The 19,966-nt window shown below is 39.1% G+C and overlaps 4 protein-coding genes across 5 annotated transcripts in view; 1 reads left to right on the top strand and 3 right to left on the bottom strand.

Moving 5' to 3' along the window:
- Window positions 1-610: 610 nt before the first annotated feature.
- On the bottom strand, window positions 611-1,184 carry LOC106091941 (molybdopterin synthase catalytic subunit 1-like). The gene has a single exon (XM_013258654.2). It carries the CDS (start codon window positions 1,182-1,184, stop codon window positions 726-728), a length of 459 nt encoding a protein of 152 aa, XP_013114108.2. The 3' UTR covers window positions 611-725.
- Window positions 1,185-1,240: 56 nt separating this feature from the next.
- LOC106091942 (molybdopterin synthase sulfur carrier subunit) lies at window positions 1,241-1,618 on the bottom strand. The gene has a single exon (XM_013258655.2). The coding sequence runs from the start codon at window positions 1,526-1,528 to the stop codon at window positions 1,241-1,243; it is 288 nt and encodes a 95-aa protein (XP_013114109.1). The 5' UTR covers window positions 1,529-1,618.
- A 1,182-nt stretch (window positions 1,619-2,800) lies between these two features.
- Window positions 2,801-3,661, top strand: LOC106091944 (B-cell CLL/lymphoma 7 protein family member B). The gene is made up of 2 exons (XM_013258657.2): window positions 2,801-3,204; window positions 3,377-3,661. The coding sequence occupies exons 1-2, from the start codon at window positions 2,928-2,930 to the stop codon at window positions 3,493-3,495; spliced, it is 396 nt and encodes a 131-aa protein (XP_013114111.1). The 5' UTR covers window positions 2,801-2,927; the 3' UTR covers window positions 3,496-3,661.
- A 7,005-nt stretch (window positions 3,662-10,666) lies between these two features.
- The window catches only part of LOC106091945 (alanine aminotransferase 1), a 57,801-nt gene continuing 48,501 nt past the window's right edge, over window positions 10,667-19,966 (bottom strand). For both annotated transcript variants that reach the window (XM_059367492.1, XM_059367493.1), the window contains exons 3-7: window positions 16,692-16,781; window positions 12,386-12,645; window positions 11,757-12,321; window positions 11,431-11,689; window positions 10,667-11,359 (exon numbers count right to left, since the gene is read on the bottom strand). In XM_059367492.1, the coding sequence (XP_059223475.1) occupies window positions 11,211-11,359; window positions 11,431-11,689; window positions 11,757-12,321; window positions 12,386-12,645; window positions 16,692-16,781 (1,323 nt within the window). In that variant the 3' untranslated portion in view covers window positions 10,667-11,210. The remainder of the gene's footprint in view (window positions 11,360-11,430; window positions 11,690-11,756; window positions 12,322-12,385; window positions 12,646-16,691; window positions 16,782-19,966) is intronic.

Below are 19,966 nucleotides of genomic sequence, written 5' to 3' on the forward strand. Positions count from 1 at the left end.
AGACTAACTTCATTCGTACCCAAAATGCTTATTAGATAATTGCGAAATTATTCGTCAGAAAACAAACAAAAGTCACACAACAGCACTCAGCAACATTTTTTTTCTTTTCCTCGTTGTTTTTGTGGGATTTGTGTGCAGAGTTTCATTTTTGCAACGCGAAGCTCAAAAACAAAGCGCTACGCTAGATCGTTTTTTGAATTCTACTTTCCGGTTACGATCGATAGACGTTCGATAATGGTTTGCATGTGTATTCACAGCAAAACAAAACATTATCGTTGGCATAATCTGGCTTTAATGAATTCCGTCTAGACACTTAGTTCTCTTGTCATTTTAAAGTTCTGTAGAGGCCCGTTTGGGCTGGCTGATCATACTCCTAACGGTACGAGTTTCTCCCCTGTCCGGATTTAAAGAGCAGTGTCAAGGGGGTTTAACCTTCTTTAGTGAACCCTGCTTAATTCCACCTTTGCAAATGATTTATGTATGTGAGCATCCCTAATGTAAATACAAAATCAAGACGTGTGTTAACCCCATTACTGTCACCCATACTACTAGTACTAATTGAAAACCGACTACTCTTACCAAAAGACCAGGCACGATTGATATGCGCTAATTAGTATAAGAATATTTATTGCACAAAACAAGACTTTAGAACAAATACAACAATTCGAGCTATAAAAAAAAACAAGTTTGCAATACATCACCCATGTATGTATATATACATACTGTTATATCTCTTCCTTTTCTTTGGTTTGCCATTTGCATTCTTTGTTTTCCTTCCACATGCCTTCATCATCATCATATTTTTCTTTTTTCCAAATGGGCACATGCTTTTTAAGATCTTCAATAGCCATTGAAACTGCTTCCAAAGATGTTTTTCGATGCGGCGAAGATATGGCTATGACAACACTGGCTTCACTAACGGGAACTAGGCCCAAACGATGATATATAGCAATATTAACAATGTCCGGCCAACGTTGCCTCAATTGGCTACATATACTTTCCATTTCTTTCAATGCCATAGGTTCATAGGCTTCATACTCCAATGATACTACTGTCTTATCCTCAAAGTTATCGCGTGTGGTCCCCACAAACAGAGATATAGCACCACAGCTGCCTGCAGATACCAAATTGCTAATGGCTCCCACATCGAGAATTTCATGTGTAAGTAACAAGTGGTTGCTCATTTTTTTCTTATCGTTGATTTTGCTTTTTTTAGATTAAAAGATAATTCCAAGATACTTTAGCCGCCGCTTAAAGGAGGAATAATGGCAATTTCATCGCCCTCCTTCAAATTTAATTGCTCTCCAGACTCAGTGTCACAATATATTTGGTTTATGGCCAACACAATGGTGGATTTAATTGATTCCAAATTATATAGTCGGCTAATTGTGTTCAACAATTCAAGCGAAGAAATGTTATCTGTATCCAAGCAAAACGAAGCCTCACTTACTCCAGATAATTCACGTGATTTTGCAAAAAACAATATTCGAATATTAATTTTTCGGGGCACGGAATCACCACAGCTCATACTGGCAAATTCTAACTAAGCATGCTGTTAATGGAATTCTAATCAAAATAAAATAATTACTATTGTACCTACACCTGCACAGCATTGATCTGATAAAGTGATTGTATTTGTATTGTAGAGTTTATTCAGCAATTATACGTAACGTAACGTAACTACGGGATAAAGCAGGGTACTTTGTTCAACTTCGAGAATATTTATGAAAATTTTCAACAAAATATCATATTTATATTAAACTAATTTATGGGATATATTTTATATCAATGCAATCCTGTCATCATATTACAGGAGGATATATTGCGTCTAACTGTTATTTTTAGGCCTTTGCCTAAAAAACGCTATTCAATTTTTCATACATTTTTTATTTCTATTTTTTTATATGGAGTTTGACAGTTGTTCACGTGAAAGGACTAATAGAGTACCGCTTTTGCATTTTCTTCGTTACCATTTTTTATGTGTTTGACAGTTGTTCGTGCGAAAAGCAGAACCAGACATAATAAAATTTTAAATTAATGGGTCGATTATGGATGTCAACCAAACTGAAATTGAGTTGCCAACGGCCAAATTTGTTACAGAAATTTTCATTTTTGTATTGGCAACGCAGCTGTAGTCGAGTTGCAATCCATAAACGCCCATAAATTTATGTAAAGCAGGGTACACTGTTTTTATTTTTGAAAAACTTCAACGAAATATAAAATTGTGAAAAAATAGCAAAATTTGAACAAACTTTTGTATATCCTTTAAAGCTGCGTAAGTACAACTCAACAAAGGGCGAGGGTAAAGAACTTGACTCAACAAACGATGCAAAGTTCCAACTTTATTTATTACAATATTCATTTCTCATATTAAATTTTTCGCACGTGTCAGACGAGGTGCATAAATTTTAATTTCTATTTTTAAAATTACATACAACAAGTCCGTTCGTGTAATGGCAGCTCCTGGTACAATTTCTCTAGCTTATACTCCAGGATTCACTGAATAAGGTTAAGCCAAGCATTTTTTTTTTTTAATTTTCGGTAGTCTTGGCATTGAGGATGTCAACTTGTTCTCTTTTTATATTCATTCTTTGTTTACATTTTCACCTACTTCATGACATTTTCAATCGGCAAATTTGACATCCTTAATGATGTTCATGGGACCTATCCACTTAATGCTTTCGCAAATGACCTAACCTTCTATTAGTGAATCCTGCTTATATTCTTGCCCCCATTGTGTGGTTATTTATTGTTTGTACCGATTTGTTTGTGTTGTATATACTTGCAACACTAAGGTAAACAGTGAACTGTCAAGCTGCAACCACCGAAAATTGCTAAATATTCCGGCCTTTGGTTTAGCAAAAAAAGAAATAAATAAATAACGTTGTTAAATTACTTCAACTAAGGCAATTCCTCCTACTTGAATAATGTCACGCAGTGTTCGAGCTGAAACTCGTAGCCGAGCAAAGGATGATATTAAGCGTGTAATGCAAGCCGTTGACAAGCCACGACATTGGGAAAAGAAATGGGTTACTATAAATGATACCACAATGAAAATTTTCAAATGGGTGCCCATCTCCAACAACGACAAGAAGAAACTCAATAGTCTGAGCAAAAGTGATAAGGAAAATATGCAAAAAGGCACTCCAACACCTCCCCAGATAACGTCGAGTTATGGATTAACGGCCGATGATTCCAATACCTGTGAGTGAATGAACGAAGACAAGATGGTTTCCAACGCCAAGAGCTTTTAAAATGTTTGATGTTTTTATAAATTTCTTTTAATTTTGGGACAATAATGGAATTGCACTTTCATTTTAAATTTCGAACTTATGGTAGAGTCTATTACTAACGTTCTTTATTTACTTATTTTCAGGCTTTTCAGTGGTTAGTGATTCTCAGGGTGCTGATTTCGTGAGCAGTATGCCATTTTCTGAAGATTCTAACTCACAGGGCAGCGAGGGACCAGTCAAACGAATAAAAACATCCGATTAAAGCAGTATCCATATGTACAAAAACAACTTTTTAAACAAACATTTTTCTCAGTAATTTTAAGTTAGTAATTTTACATGTATAGTAAGTAGAATATGACCAACTTAATTTCAATGATTTCAATATAGTGATCCCTTTACTCAAAACAGCTTTGACAGAATTTCAACAATTTACATTCTTTTTATCAAGGGCTTATCAGTGTGCGAACCGTAGATACAGGCACGCGTTACAATATGTGCAAGTGTGCGGAAAACCATTGCAGTGTAAACTTTCATACATGTGACCAGGGGAACTCCATAAGAAGAGGTTGGTAGGCCCGACCAAGAACGAAGTTCCATCGGAATATAGTCCTTAGTTGGCTCGCATCGGCCAGTGGGGATGGCCAAAGGGCATGGCCCTGAATGTTTTCAGGGAACCTGTTGCATGGGATGGGTTGCAGCTGGCTAAGAACCTGAACATGATTCTTGACAAGAGACTAAGCTTGGGAGGAACATCGAGGACAGTGTCAAAAGGTCCGGGGATTTGGCTTGGTTGGAATTGGGCCCTGAACAACTGTGCCCTCCGCAGGATTCTGATCAAGAAGATACAGGGTCCGCGGCGCTCTTGTTCTCTGTAGTCTCACTAAGACTCTCCTCTCGAAATCGCAGATTTCCCGTGAGTGCAATTGCAGCCACCGTAGCGCAGAGGTTAGCATGTCCGCCTATGACGCTGAACGCCTGGGTTCGAATCCTGGCGAGACCATCAGTAAAAATTTTTAACGGTGGTTTTCCCCTCCTAATAGCTGGCAACATTTGTGAGGTACTACGTCATGTAAAACTGATCTCCAAAGAGGTGTCGCACTGCGGCACGCCGTCCGGACTTGGCTATAAAAAGGAGGCCCCTTATCATTGAGCTTAAACCTGAATCACCGCTCAGAGTTTAATCCCTGTGGTGCTCATAGCCATCCCGCGGCGGGGGGCTGTATGTTGGGTATGTTGCAACGAAGATCACCTTACATAGGCGCTCCTCAAAATTTAGGCATTATTCTGTTCTGCTGGGGGATGGTTGTTGTTGTAGCAGTTTGTTGTGTTCTATCTTTCGTCTGCTTGATTCTGTTGAGTGTCAAGATCCAGGAACTATGCGACTAAGATGAGGTGCGTCCACAGGGATATGGGTCTGAGTCGATAGGGTCTGGCTGGGCAGTTAAATAGGTGACGTGTATCATGTGGTCACTGGTTACGATCGGGACATATAGCTTGCACATCGGCACTAATCCTTGCTGTGTATGAGTTGAGGCGGCTGCATCTGCCGGAACGTAATTGACCCAGAACTACTCTGGTTTGACCGGGAGAGGTCCATTTCTTCAGATGCAATGGGAGGCGGTCGTTCTGAAAGGACTACATCCATCCGGTAGCTATTTACCGCTACCGTGTTTGCATGAATGTTGTCTAGAACTGCTTGATATGCCGCTTGATCTAGAGGTTCTATCTTGTAGCGCTGAACCTCACGTTCTAGAACATGTAGATCTATCTTAAGGCTTCTGGGCGGTGGATATCTATCCACAAGATGACTATTAGGATGGTCTCTGCGATAACAGCCCCAAAAGGTATTGCTTGTAGTTATGTCTTCGCGCTGGTAGGATCTTTGTCTCCTGATTGAGGTGGTCTACATGAGAACTGAGGAGACAGCCCGTCGCAGTTCGGAGGGCCGCATTCTGACAGATCTGAATATTATTCTACTGCGTGTCACAAAGTTAACGAGAGCAGACTGGTGCTGCATAACTTACCACAGACCGACCAATTGCTTTGTATGTGGTCAACAAGTTTTCTTTGTCTGCACCACAAATGCTGACGGCAAGTCACTTGAGGACCTTGTTTCTATTATTGACTTTATCGCAAATTGGTGTGGCGAAAATGTGTATGCTGTGGGATGGTTATGCTAGGTGGCGACATATTTTATGCGGCGGAACAAATTATTTACCAGTTTGAGTTTCTTGGAATCAGGGAATCATATCGGCTTCTACACAGGTATAGCGTGTTTTAAAGGAAAATATATTTGCTATTCTAAAGGCACAGAGACGATTTCTATACGCAAACGACTGTCGATCGGGCAGTCACGAGATACGTGGACAGGTAGGCGATCTTGCACTTTTCTTGCAGTCCCAATTTGTTTATTCTTTAACAATATCCCATATTGCTCATCTCCACCAGGAATAACCTCAATGGACAATACTCACTTAAACAAAGCAGATCAAAAAGGATATAAATTTTTCGGAATCAAAAATCAGATTTTGTTCAAAATTTCACTAAAATCGCATGCAACGCTATTACTTTAAATTTGACAACCGCTGAAAATGTTTTAGATGTCCTCGCCATGATATGAACTAAGTTACTCTTCCATATATAAAAAAAGGAATTTACCCATAAATTACGTTTTTATTCCGATGATCGATAATAATTAGTGTTTACAACACATTCAGAAATTCTTTCACCTTGTACTTTCACTTATTAGATAAATCAGTTCGCTGTAGCACTCTGTTTTTTACTTTCTTTTAATAAAGCACTTTTGCATTTATGCAAAACCACGAGATAAGTATTTTACAAAAGGTCTGTTCGAGTATTTTGGGTTATTAAAACTCACTGAGAGTAACGGTGTTTTTCAGTATGAGAAACAAACTGAGAGCGAAATCTGCTGACTTTTTTAAAGCAGCGAAGCCAAACGCACTAGAGCCTAAACGCAATTACAGAGTAAAGAGACAAGCTTACAAACATTTTATTTGGGAAACATTAAACCGCTGACGCTACCGTCGTGAGAGTCCCATATAAAATGCTTGTAAAACAAGTTGACGCTGACTCTTGACTGGGATAAGACTCTTGTTTGTTGAAAACCTTCGTATTTATGCGGGGTAGCTATAAATGAGTCAGCGGGCAGTCAACATTGATTCTTACTTAAATACTGAATGCCTATGATATGACCAAGGCGGTGGCGGTAAGGTGGTCTCTGCCGGCCAGATTTGACAGTATTAAGATGCCAGATTTTTGTTTGCATTCTCTTTGTTGTTACCTTCTTTCTCGCGTGTACATATATGAGCAGAGAATATGCTCATGGGAATGTTCACATCCGATTAATCAGACAGATTCTCAAAGAAATGAGAACCTTAAGTAGAACTCCTTCTGACCTCTTCAAGTATAGATTAGGCCACATAGTTTTGGAATGCTCACAGTCCCCTCTTTGTGACCATCTATCGTTCGTTGTCCTTCGGGCCTGGTCCTAAAAACTTAGCTTACATGTCGGTAGAGGCATACCCACAGATTCCCGTATCCCTGAAATGTGTAGGGTAATTCCTAGTCTCGAAAACTCGTCCGCTTTACAATTCCCTGGGATATCTTCTTGGCCCGGCACCCAGAACAGGTGAAACAACCTTATAAAGGGTGATTTTTTTGAGGTTAGGATTTTCATGCATTAGTATTTGACAGATCACGTGGGATTTCAGACATGGTGTCAAAGAGAAAGATGCTCAGTATGCTTTGACATTTCATCATGAATAGACTTACTAACGAGCAACGCTTGCAAATCATTGAATTTTATTACCAAAATCAGTGTTCGGTTCGAAATGTGTTCATTCACCGTAACGTTGCGTCCAACAGCATCTTTGAAAAAATATGGTCCAATGATTCCACCAGCGTACAAACCACACCAAACAGTGCATTTTTCGGGATGCATGGGCAGTTCTCGAACGGCTTCTGGTTGCTCTTCACTCCAAATGCGGCAATTTTGCTTATTTACGTAGCCATTCAACCAGAAATGAGCCTCATCGCTGAACAAAATTTGTCAAAATTTGAACACATTTCGAACCGAACACTGATTTTGGTAATAAAATTCAATGATTTGCAAGCGTTGCTCGTTAGTAAGTCTATTCATGATGAAATGTCAAAGCATACTGAGCATCTTTCTCTTTGACACCATGTCTGAAATCCCACGTGATCTGTCAAATACTAATGCATGAAAATCCTAACCTCAAAAAAATCACCCTTTATTAGTGAACCTTGTGCACAATACAAGAAGCGTAACTCTCAACGGCGAAAGTAGGATCTTGTCAGCCAATTCAGGCCTCTATTGAATTGCAGAATAACTAGAGGACTAAGTGCCTGGAGGGAATTCAGGTACGGAAAGAGGTTGTTGTTGTAACCCCATTTGTATGTGGAGGCTATCCTCGTCAAGCATCATATGCGAGCAAGTTCGTTCCACACCATAAGAGCGATCGCCGCAGGAACGTTATGGCCATTTGTTATATAACTCGCCTTGTCATATCGAGTATGGTATGTATTCAGACACTCTCTCACTGAGACTCTCCACTCAATACCGCTGATTCTCCGCGACTGCAGTTGCATCAACGCAGAAGAGGTGTTTAGTGAACACCTGTTCACTCATAGATTGGCCTACCACAATATCTAAGAAGTTTGGTCAAAATCGGTTCAGACTTAGATGTAGCTCCCATCTATATGTTCGTCAGATTTTGAGTAATTTACAATAATGATGTCAATTGTCACCCCTAGTTATTACAGTTTGAACATATTTGCCTTGCTCCTAATTTGATACGGTTTGTTTAATATGCAAATTGCAAATTTTGCCCATGAACATTCCACTAAGGAACAGCGGCAAACTTCTCACATATCAATGAGTGCAGTCCGATTGAAGTTTAATCTCAATGATAAGGGGCCTCTTTTTTATAGCCGTGTCCGAACGGCGTGCCGCAGTGCGACACCTCTTTGGAGAGAAGTTTTACATGGCGTAGTACCTCACAAATGTTGCCAGCATTAGGAGGGGAAAACCACCGCTGAAAATTTTTTCTGGTGGTCTCGCTAGGATTCGAACCCTTGCGTTCAGCGTCATAGGCGGATATGCTAACCTCTGCGCTATGCTGTTTAATAACCCATCTTAAAACATCCGCCGAGGTCCAACAAAATTGGTTCAGAACTGAAAATAGTTCCCACTTTGTACTCGTCCGTCACTAACTCCTCCGCATCACCGTAGATTCTGCAGAAGTCTGCCTCTCCGCCTCAAATAGCATGCCCCTGCGGAACAGAAGAATGCCCAAAGTTTGAGGCGCGTCATGTACTTGACTGCCTCAGACTTATGTCGTTCTTCGTTGTTACATACCCAACATACAGGTGCAAAGCCTAGAATCGAAAATGGTATTATGCGCCTCTTTTGGGGAGCTCTTCTTTGCCCTAGATTTTTGCAGTGTCGCGGTACCCTTTACCTTCTCTATTATATTGCGGAGGGCACAGTTGTCTACAGCCATATGCTACACCAGACACCCATAGGCGAGAATAGGCCGGACTACCGCCGTAAACATCCAAGGCACTGTCCGTTGTAGCTGCTCCGTATGGAGCATTCCACTATCCGCAACCTGTGGACCCGCCCGGTAGCTTGCAGCTACGCTTCTCGTGACAGCAATGAACACAAATTGGAGCTCAATGTTGCAGCCCGTGTGGTGCTCACAACTATCCCGTGCAGGGATAATATTCCTTCGTTTTCGCAGGTGAATGTGCCTGCACCAAGGCCATCGGTTGGATGTTTAACTCATTGATAGAATTTCCGCAGGCTTTTGACGTTTCTCACTACGCTTAGACGGTTGCGAAACTTTGCTGCAAATAGGTACTGATCCGAATCCTTGTTCGCTTCTCGAATCGATCGATCGTTGTGATCAAAACGTGATCAATATGCTTTCTTATTCCTTGGTCGGCGGATAATCATGGTGCCTCGTGAGTCACCATCTTGAAATCTGATGTTGTTAACTACCAAGTTTTTTGCCTTGGTTAAGTCTATTAGTCTAAATTATCCGACCGTTGAAGAAAACACATTATCCCTTCCTATCTAGGCATTAAAGTGTCCTGTCAAGATTTTAATATTAAATATTTTATAAAATATATCGTTGGTCTTTTTTGACCTACCTTTCTTTCGGGCATGGACACAAATATGACAAGGGGAAAAGAATTCGGTTTGTATGTAGATTGTTATTAGTCTCTTATTCGCCAGAGTAAATCACAGCTATCCCGGCACAGAATAGCTGTGATTTACAAGGTGGTACATTGAGGTCCGATCTATGTGATGTTCATTGATGTCACGGGAAGCTTAGCTGCGAGTTACCGGGCGCGTCCACAGGCTGCGGAATGCGGAAGTTGAATGCTCCATCCATCGAGTAGCTATAACTTGTCGCGGATAATCACCGGTATCGATTGGAGAGTCTCAAAGAGAGGTCGAGTGGAACCAGCTCTTGCACAAATACTGAGTGCCTATGGTGCTCGATATGACAAGGCGAGTTATTGGCGCCTTTAAATAACCAATGGCCACTTTGTTCCCGCGGCGATCGGTCCTTTGGATCGCCACCTCCACATGAAAATATGGTTACAACAACAACAGGAGACAAAATGTTTCTCAATCCCATGGCAGCCGGTTGTACGGATTGACCCGATGGAATCCTTCATCGGCTAGGGCTGCCGCCTCGGTGTACGACACACTGCTACAACAACAACAAAAAGTTTCTGGCTTCGTCTAATCACAAATTCGGAGCCAAACGCTGGTCTTGTGTCATAGCATATATCGTACAAAGCGACACCTTTCGTTTGTTTTGGTCGTCAATATTACGGTAGCCCGGTTTTCTATTCTTTAATTTGTTTGAGTATGTATTCGGTTTTTTTCTACAAGGGCGGATTACTGACCCAGCTGCTCAATAAATTTGCACATAGTTTACAATAAAAACCTGTTCATTTGGCGGCCTATGTTAGCTGAGATGAGGGAGAGACTAACATTGACCTGGACTTTGCCATATTAAATCCACTCATAACCTACGTCGCCTAACTAGGTGTTAGAAATTGGAGAACAGATTGGTTGGAAAACCTTAAGTATATGGTCAAAGATATGTTGTAGCCAACGATGGCGCATTGCAGGGCCGTCAGATTATCGCCCACAGATTTCCACAACAAATATAGTTTAATGCATTTGATAACATTTAAAGGTTTTATCGTTATTTTTTTATTAAAACTACTAATGCAAAATGTCAAGTTATTCATTATTTAATTGATAACCTTCTCTTTACATTGGCTAACAACATAAAATTATTGTCAATATCAATTAAACAGAATGATTAAATGACTAATAAAATAAAACGTAAAGCAAAAGAGTGCAGATGTAGTTTTTCCGACTATATTACAACAGTGTTTTTACAAAAACAATATACTATGTGTATATATAAGAGAATACATTTATAGAATAACGGTATATAAAATAAATGTTTGTGGTGATGTGCAAGTAGAGTGGATATAATCTCATTAGACCACAATTGATAATGATGCAGCAGTAGCATTGATAATTCTATCTAAAAAAATATCAAATTCAACAAGTTAGAAAAAAAACACAATGTTGTTTCTTTTATATCACTTGAATTTCGCATTCTAAACATAATTAACGACAATAATTTATATATTATTAAACATATGTGTATATGTTCAAGTATTTGTTTGTTATACATAAATAACAACGACAAAAAAAACACTTCGTTTGAGGCAATTGTATCTAAGGATCACACATTTCAAAGGGTAAGAAAAAAAAACTCATAGAGGTATAGGGATATATAAGGGGTTTGCTTTGTTGGGTTGGGGAAACAAAATGTGTGATTGTGATGCATTCCCAGCAGCAGCAGCAGCAGCAGCATGTAGTAGTTGTAGTACTGCCATCTACTTGTATTGCTTCATAAATTCAGCATGGAATTTTTGGAATTTGTTCATCATGTCTTTCAACACATCGGTTTGAGGTAAGATGGTGCTGCGGTAGTGATAGGTTCCAGGTTTTTGGCCAAAACCAGTGCCAGCAACAATGCAGATACCTTTTAGAGAAAAAGAGTAGCAGAAATTCACATACAACGCTCAACCAGAGTATCCGTTCTATTGGACTCACCAGTAGATTCCAAAAGTTGTGTTGCATAAAACACATCGGCAGCCATGTTCTTGGCCTTGGCAGCTTCTATAGCCTTAGGTGGAATTTCAACTTGTGGGAATACATACATAGCTCCCTGTACCTTGTTAACCTTGTAGCCTTCAAAACTGGAAAGAGTTTTGTGCACCAGTTCAGCACGTTCCTTTAAGGCACCCAAAATGCCATTTCTTTCTTCCAAGTATTTTTTATGTGAAGGCTCTCCGGGTTTGGGAGGATTTACCTATAATTATTTAAAAATATTCTAGATTTGCTAATTTAACAAAAATAACCCTTCACATATAACCTACCAAGGCACTGACAGCCACTTGACCGGCAGTGGTGCCACACAGACTAGCTGTAATAGACTTGGTCAACATAGCCATAACCTGGGGACACATATTGATGATTTCCATATAGCCACCACGAATACCACATTCACCCAAATATCCCTTGGAGGTGGACATGAAACTGGCCAATTCCATTTCACTGTAGGGTGGGCCCATTTCGGTTAAAACCTTTTTGAACGAGAAGAATTTCGAATCTTTATCGTAAATGTTATCCTGGTACACTTCATCGGCCAAAATGAAGAGCTTATTCTTTTGAGCAAATTTAATAATTTCTTCAATATTCTGTCTGGTCAAGACCTGGCCGGTGGGATTGCCAGGGTTGATGACAACAATGGCGCGTGGATTGCAGGTCTTTTTGGCCTCATCGTAAGAACGTTGCAATTCCTTGGTTGATAAACTCCAGCCGGTTTCTTCTTCCAAATAGTAGTCCACCTTGGTCATGCCATACTCGGCAATGGTGGCCGAATATAAGGGATATTGGGGAATGGGTACCATAATGCCAGGAGCTTTTCCACCAACTTTACATCTACAAAGAAAAGTTTTTGAATGTTTAACAAAACCAATTTTACTAATGTTCACAAATGTCCTACCTCAACAAGGACAAAACACTTTTAATACCAGGTGAAGCTCCGGCAGTGAGGAAAATGTTACGCCAATCGCAGGGTACACCATCACGGGCAGCAATAAATTCGGCTACTTGACGGCGAATGACTTCAATGCCTGCCGAATCTGTGTATGAACCCACCGAACCACCTTGGCAGCCTTCTAAGACGGTTTTGGCACGAGCCTTAACATCATCAGGATAATTGGGAGATTTTATCAATTCAGGATCAAAAGTTAAGTTGAGGAGCTACAGGAAAATAAAAAACAAAAAAACAAATAAACATTAAAAATTAATGGGTTTAATATAATAGAAAAAATAAGAAAAACGATAGAATTTCTTAAGATATTTGCACCAAAGAAGCTCCAATTTTGAAATTTGACGTATATGGGCTCAAGATTTTTACGAACATTTAATCAGTCCCATGGCAGCCGGTTGTACGCACCGGGTTGACCCGATGGAACCCTCATTGGCAAGGGCTGCCGCCTCAGTGTACGTGTTCGTGTTTTTTGGTCATGGGAGAGGCACATCCCGGAGTGCCTTCTCCGCACGCTTCTGATCCCTGCCCGGGATTGAAAAGAACCCCGGACCCTGGTTCTGTTCGGTTTGTTAGAACCGCCTCCATCATCGGTCGGTGTTGGTCAGGTGTAACCGGTGCCTGAAGTGGGTACATTTCCGATCTTGCTCTGGCCTCACTTCACTACGGGAGTATAGTCATACTGGAAATGTAGCAAGGTGATGTGCGAACGTAGCCAGCAGTGGGTCACAAGCGTCGTCGTTGTCGCCTTCTGCTTCCTCGTCGTTGGACTATGTGACCCCCCGACTTCTCCCGTACAGCAATATACGCAACGGCAGCATCCCAGCCCAAATATTGCCAAGCCAGTGCCGGGAAATGTATCATTTTTGCAATTAAACTGCAACGGTCTCCGTGGCAAGATAGATGAGATTGTGGATTTCACGAATCGGACCAAAGCTGACCAACACCAGCAGCTAGCACAGTTATCATGGAAACAATGTGCTAGGAATGGAGGTGGGGGATTGGCCTTCGTGATTCACCATTCCGTGCAATATAGACCCATCTCGCATACGCCTGGCGCTAGTGACCCCTACATGGAGTGCATGGGGATAGCAGTCAGGTCCGGTACTGCCGAGATGGAGCTATACATACCGCAAACCGCCGGTTGGTAGCTGTGTGCCTATTAATGGCCAAGCTTACAATCCCGACATAAGTGGGTTACTATCTGGCCATAATTGCCTGGTTCTAGGGGACTTTAATGCGCATCACACTTCATGGCATTCTCCCTTAGGTAACGGCCAGCGTGGCATAGCTTTGGCAGAGCAGATTGAAAGCTCCACGTTTTGCACGATGAATGCGGATGCCCCACTAGGATTACGAGGATGCCATCTGATGCATTGAATTTAATACAACACTTCATAGCTGGTAGTTGTGACGGTCCTTATTTCCATGTGAAAATTTTTCATTTACAATAAATTTTTATACCCATCACCGAAGGATGGGGGTACATTCATTTTGTCATTCAGTTCGCAAAATATCCATTTCCGACAATATAAAGTATATATATTCTTGTTCAGCGTAAAAATCTAAGTCGATCTAACCATGTCCACCCGTCTGTCTGTTGAAATCACGCTACAGTCTTTAAAAATAGACATATGGAGCTGAAATTTTGCACAGATTCTTTTTTTTGTCCATAAGCGGAAGATGGGCTTTATCGGACTATATCTTGATATAGCCTCCATATAGACCGATCCCCCATTAAGGATCTTAGGCCCATAAAAGCCAAATTTAGTATCGATTTCGATTAAATTTGGGACAGTGGGTTGTGTTAGGCCCTTCGAAATCCTTCTTAAATTTGGCCCAGATCGGTCCAGATTTGGATGGAGCTGCCATATAGACCGAACCTATGATTTAGGGTCTTAGGCCCATTTATTATCCGATTTTGCTGAAATTTAGGACAGTGAGTTGTGTTACGCCCTTCGATATCCTCCTTCAATAGCTGCCATTTAGACCGATCTCTCGATTTAAGGTCTTGCGACCATAAAAGGCGATTTTGCCAAAATTTGGGACAGTGAGTTGTGTTAGGCTCTTCGACATCCTTTTTTTAATTTGGCCCAGATCGGTTCATATTTGGATAAAGCTGCCATATAGACCGATCTCTCGATTTAAGGGTTTGGCCCCATATAAGGCGCATTTATTGTCCGTTGTCGCCGAAATTTGGGACAGTGAGTTAAGTTTTGTATCGGAAGTAGTAACTGCAGCCTTTGAAAGAATCGAAAGAGAGTCTGAGAAAATGGGTCTGGCAGTAAATGGAGTTAAGACGAAATGGATGGTTTCAACTCCCAAAAAGCCTTGCACAATCGAGCAGATAAAGAAAATGGAGAAAGTTGGGAACCCCAACTTTGAGACAGTCAGTAACTTTGTCTACCTCGGCACCGCCGTAACCGAAACGAAGAATCGAAAGAGAGTCTGAGAAAATGGGTCTGGCAGTAAATGGAGATAAGACGAAATGGATGGTTTCATCTCCCAAAAAGCCTTGCACAACCGAGCAGATAAAGAAAATCAAGAAAGTTGGGAACCACAACTTTGAAACAGTCAGTAACTTTATCTACCTCGGCACTGCCGTAACCGAAACGAATGACACCAGTTTTGAGATAAAGCGAAGAATAATACTGGCAAACAGATGCTTCTTTGGACTAAGTAGGCAGTTTAGAAACAAGGCCACCTCTCGACAGACGAAGATTGGACAAGACACTGATACTACCCGTGCTGTTATATGGTTCTGAAGCATGGGTACATGTGAAAGCAGATGAGGCAGTGCTTGGAGTATTTGAGAGAAAGATTATTCGTAAAATATATGGACCAGTTTGTGTTAATGGAGAATATAGGCGACGTATGAACCACGAGCTCTATGAGCTGTATGACGACGATAGCATAGTTACACGCATCAAAATACAACGGCTGTGTTGGCTAGGTCATGTTGTCAAAATGGATAAAGAAGCTCCAGCAAAGAAGTCTTTTGAAGGCAAACATGGTGGTAAACGCAAACCGAAAATACCAAAAGCCCGATGGAAAGATCAAGTGGTGGGAAACACATCGAAACTTGGTGTCAGAGATCGAGACGCTTGGAACGCTATTCTACGTTCGGCTAGTGGAACAAATATTCTGTCAAAGCCAATTAAAGTAAAAGAGTTATGTTAAACCCCTCGACATTCTTCTTCAATTAAGCTCATATCAAGATTTGCATACAGCTGCCTTATAGACCGATCTCTCGATTTAAGTTTTTGGGCCATAAAAGGCGCAGTTATTGCCGATGTCGCCGAAATTTGCGACAGTGATCTGTGTCAAATCCTTCGATATTCTTCTTCAATTTGGTTCAGATCGATCCAGATTTGGATATAGCTGCCATATAGACCGATCTCGATTTTGGGACCATAAAAGGCGCATTTATTGTTCAATTTCGCCGAATTTTCGGACAGTGGGTTGATTTAGGTTCAGATCGGTTTACTTTTAGATATAGCTACTAAAAAGACCAATATTTTGTTATATACAATTGAACAATGACTTGTATTTATTAGCATTTGGTCCAAATCGGAACATATTCCGATATAGCTGCTATGGGGCATCAGGTATGCATTTTTCATCAGATTTTGACGAAAGGTGGTTTACATATATACCCGAGGTGGTGGGTATCCAAAGTTCGACCCGGCCGAACTTAACTCTTTTTTACTTGTTTGTATTATACATTTTTTCCCAACATTACTATACCTACTATCTGTCCTTTCGATTATTTCAAGTGACCTACTACATACATACATATGTACTTTTAAAGTCGTTGACGTCTCTGTAACCATAATTAGATTTAAATTTATTGCAAATTGTATGATTGCTTAAATGAATAATTGTGTCCACATTTCACATTGTTTTAGACCTATTCAATTTAATCAATTTGCTTCTTAAATTGTGTTAATAAATATTCGCAGAAAATTGTTTGATTTATGAACTATTGGGTTGCCCAAAAAGTAATTGAGGATTTTTCATATTGTCGGCGTTGACAAATTTTTCCACAGCTTGTGACTCTGTAATTGCATTCTTTCTTCTGTCATTTATCAGCTGTTACTTTTAGCTTGCTTTAGAAAAAAGTGTAAAAAAAGTATATTTGATTAAAGTTCATTCTAAGTTTTATTAAAAATGCATTTACTTTCTTTTAAAAAATCCGCAATTACTTTTTGGGCAACCCAATACATATTATGTGGTTGGTTGGTATTTGTTTACTTACTTGTCTAAGAAAAGTAATGGGCTTCTGTCCCATAGCATGACAATCACCAATATTTGCACGGATGACATAATCGAAAGGTTTTTTGACGCCCTGAAAAAGGAAATAAAAAAGATATTGTATGTAAATGTTGAAAAGAGGAAAGAATTCCATACAGTTGAACCTCGATTATCCGCCTCGCTCGGCACCGAGCTGAGCACGGAAAATCGGAAATACGTTTAACATAGTTTTTTTTTCTTAAATTTCATTATTCATGTGTTTTTATTGATTTCTGGTAGTACCATACCATACCATTTAATATGAATTGGTATACAGAAAGCTTCTTAAAATATATATACATATAAATTTAAAGAACTAGTGCAATGTCGTTTCTTTTTGCCCGTGTATTCTTTATTATTTTTTTGGTTAGTTTGTATGCGATGTACCTGCTTTACATTATTCTTTGAAATTTATGGACTACTATTGCTTTCAAGTCATTCCAATCGAACACTATATGCCTTTGTTGCTGTAGCTAATGGGAGGATTCTGGTTTTTTTTAGAGTTTCCTTCGTCTGATTCTTCAGAATCCCTATTAATGTCGTATTCTTCGCTTTGGTTCGCATTATGCATTATGCCATTAGATACAATAGCGCAGGATGTGATATCACCATCGACCTTCATCTACTTTGCAATGTTTCATTGTATAAAAGCAGCATAATTCCCCTTTTCGTTATCGCGGAACAGCAGATTGTTCAAAACATTATGTTAAAATTGTGGTCGATTCATTTACGGTGGTTGAAGTTTCGGATTGTCCCTTGAACAATAGGCCGAATTAAGCATGTGGAAGAAATGTTACGATAACTTTAGAATTTCTAGAGGCACATTTGAAAATTACTTTCTTCTTTTGTATTAAATCCCTTAAAGTTTCTTTGTCTACATCATATTTTTCTGATAACAAAAAAACCGAGATGTGTATTTACTGTGATCTTTATTCAGTTTTAATTTTTCTTGTATTGCAAGAAAGTTACGGTTGCCCTTCTTTTATAGTTACAATAACTTTCAATTACAGACTGAATGTAATTTGATACTCTACTTTAACTCAAAATAAAAAGGGGAATTCCAAAATTTTACATCAAAAAATGTGAATGGTGCACGGATAATACAGAAAAGTACGGTTTATAGAGGTGGTATTTTTGAAGCATAGATAATAGAGGTAAACCATAGTTAGCAGAGGTACATAACCAAAAGCATAGCATGCCGGTTAACATGGGAAACCGGTTAATAGAGGCCTGGATAATTGAGGTTCAACTGTATATAGTAAGTGGTGAATGTCGGTGATGGACCAAAGGATTTCAAACATCAATTCCTTTGGCTCATCATTGACTACTCAAAGATTCCCTGCCCTATAGGAAAAATATTCAAAATATTCCTTTCCCAAATTAATTTTATACAAATTTTTATATCTTTACAAAATTTTATTGCTATAGAAAATTTGTAAATGCGTTTTGTTAGTTTTTGCGCTACTTTTAGGCTTTGATTTTGTGTTTTCTTAGAAAAGAAAGCAAAACTAAAAATATTTTTAAAAAGTTAACGGATATCGCGATTTCAAAGCTGGCCAAAGCTTCATCATCAGCCCGCTAAGCCCCAAAAAGATTACATGCTACCAACTACTCACTAATAAGTAACTAAAATCCGATATTATGAGATCAGAAGATCAGGTTTATATACAAAGAATACGAAATCATCAAAAATTTTTTGAAAAATGTTTTTATACCCAAGATATCTGCAAAATTATAAATACCCAGCTTTAGGGTGTAAATGGGTAAATACCCGGGCATTTACCCAATTTACCGGGTAAATACCTTTTGGGTATTTACCCATCGCCCATCTCTACTTATGATATGTTAAATTTAGCACATATAGAGATGTACATGTCGTGTGACACAAACGAAACTTACATATGAAAATCCCTTTTTCAAAATAGCACATGTAAGTTTTTGGTTTAGAGAGTGCTCTATGCCTTCTGACAAAAACATAAATAAATCGGCTATTTTTGTTGTCAGTCGAATGAAAGCAACCCCAAATTTAATTGTTTTCACAAAATTTAAGATTTAACCAACTTTTTCACAACTTTAAAAATTTTTACTCATAAAAAAATCAGATTTGCTCAAATTTTTAGGTTATGTCATACCTCAAAGACATACAGGTGTGATTTGCTCACATTTTTAGGTTATGTCATACGACAATGACATATAGGTGTAATAGCAAAAATGATAAATCGTATGTAAATTGACATTTTTGACAAACATTTTAAATAGCATGTAAATAGAAAATAACATAAGACAACTACATGCCGTGTAATAGCGGCTTAAGTAAGAGGACATTCAAAATAAGATAAAAACCAACATAGGTATTTACATATAAAAACCGCTAATTATCAGCAGAATAATAAATTTGAACATTTATACGAAATTGATGATAATTGATTGAACGTTTATAGCTAGATGATTGCGCTGTGGCGGCAAGTAGATATAAAAGCGTTCAATTCGATAAACAGCCACCGCAACAATTATAAAGCAATTACCTTAGCAAGTAACTTTCAAATAACCTTAAAGGTAAATTCCATATTGTGGAAAAAGTACAATTATCTAATGAGTTGACTCAAATGTGGAAATGTGTGAAAGTCACAAATTTTTACATGCATCATTCTTGTTATTGTTGCGGTTATTCTGGAGAAACGAACGAAAACATGCAATACTAATACTAATGCAATGCTAAAGCAGAGGGTGTGATTTCATACGGTATTAACCAGATGCGGGCGGGCAATTAGTTAAGTGGTATGTGACAAAATACAGAATGGGTGTAGTGGTGTTTGTGTGCCTCTCATCTAGTACAGTTTTGTGGAAAAGAACTTTGTTTTTACAATAATTTCACATTAGATTCACTAACTAAGCACTCATCACCAAAAGAAGGCCATCCTCTCATGACGATGAATTCCCAAACTAAATGTATGCACTCAAAAGTACCACTAATCTGTTCAGTTATCAATTTAGCACTCCTAAACCCAAACCCTGCCTAATAAGACAATGCATTCCAACAGCTTACTAAACGAAATCGGGTATACATACATGTATATGTAAGTATTTGTGTATTAGTAAGACTGAGTGTAGCTGTTAAAAGATAAGATTTGATTTTTGCTTTCTTTTTAATTTACGTTTTACAGCAGCTACCAGACACATGATCGCAAATTTATTGCTATTACGTTCTTGGTAACTCAACCGTTCTCATAACTCAAGAGG

Source organism: Stomoxys calcitrans, chromosome 4, assembly GCF_963082655.1.
Source record: "Stomoxys calcitrans chromosome 4, idStoCalc2.1, whole genome shotgun sequence".
NCBI lineage: Eukaryota > Metazoa > Arthropoda > Insecta > Diptera > Muscidae > Stomoxys > Stomoxys calcitrans.

What these genes read in the sequence shown, in the direction of transcription:
- LOC106091941 (XM_013258654.2), bottom strand. Translation starts at nt 1,184, where the DNA reads ATGAGCAACCACTTGTTACTTACACATGAAATTCTCGATGTGGGAGCC.
- LOC106091944 (XM_013258657.2), top strand. Translation starts at nt 2,928, where the DNA reads ATGTCACGCAGTGTTCGAGCTGAAACTCGTAGCCGAGCAAAGGATGAT. An exon ending in GGCCGATGATTCCAATACCT is followed by an intron (nt 3,205 to 3,376) that starts GTGAGTGAATGA and finishes ACTTATTTTCAG; the next exon opens with GCTTTTCAGTGGTTAGTGAT.
- LOC106091942 (XM_013258655.2), bottom strand. Translation starts at nt 1,528, where the DNA reads ATGAGCTGTGGTGATTCCGTGCCCCGAAAAATTAATATTCGAATATTG.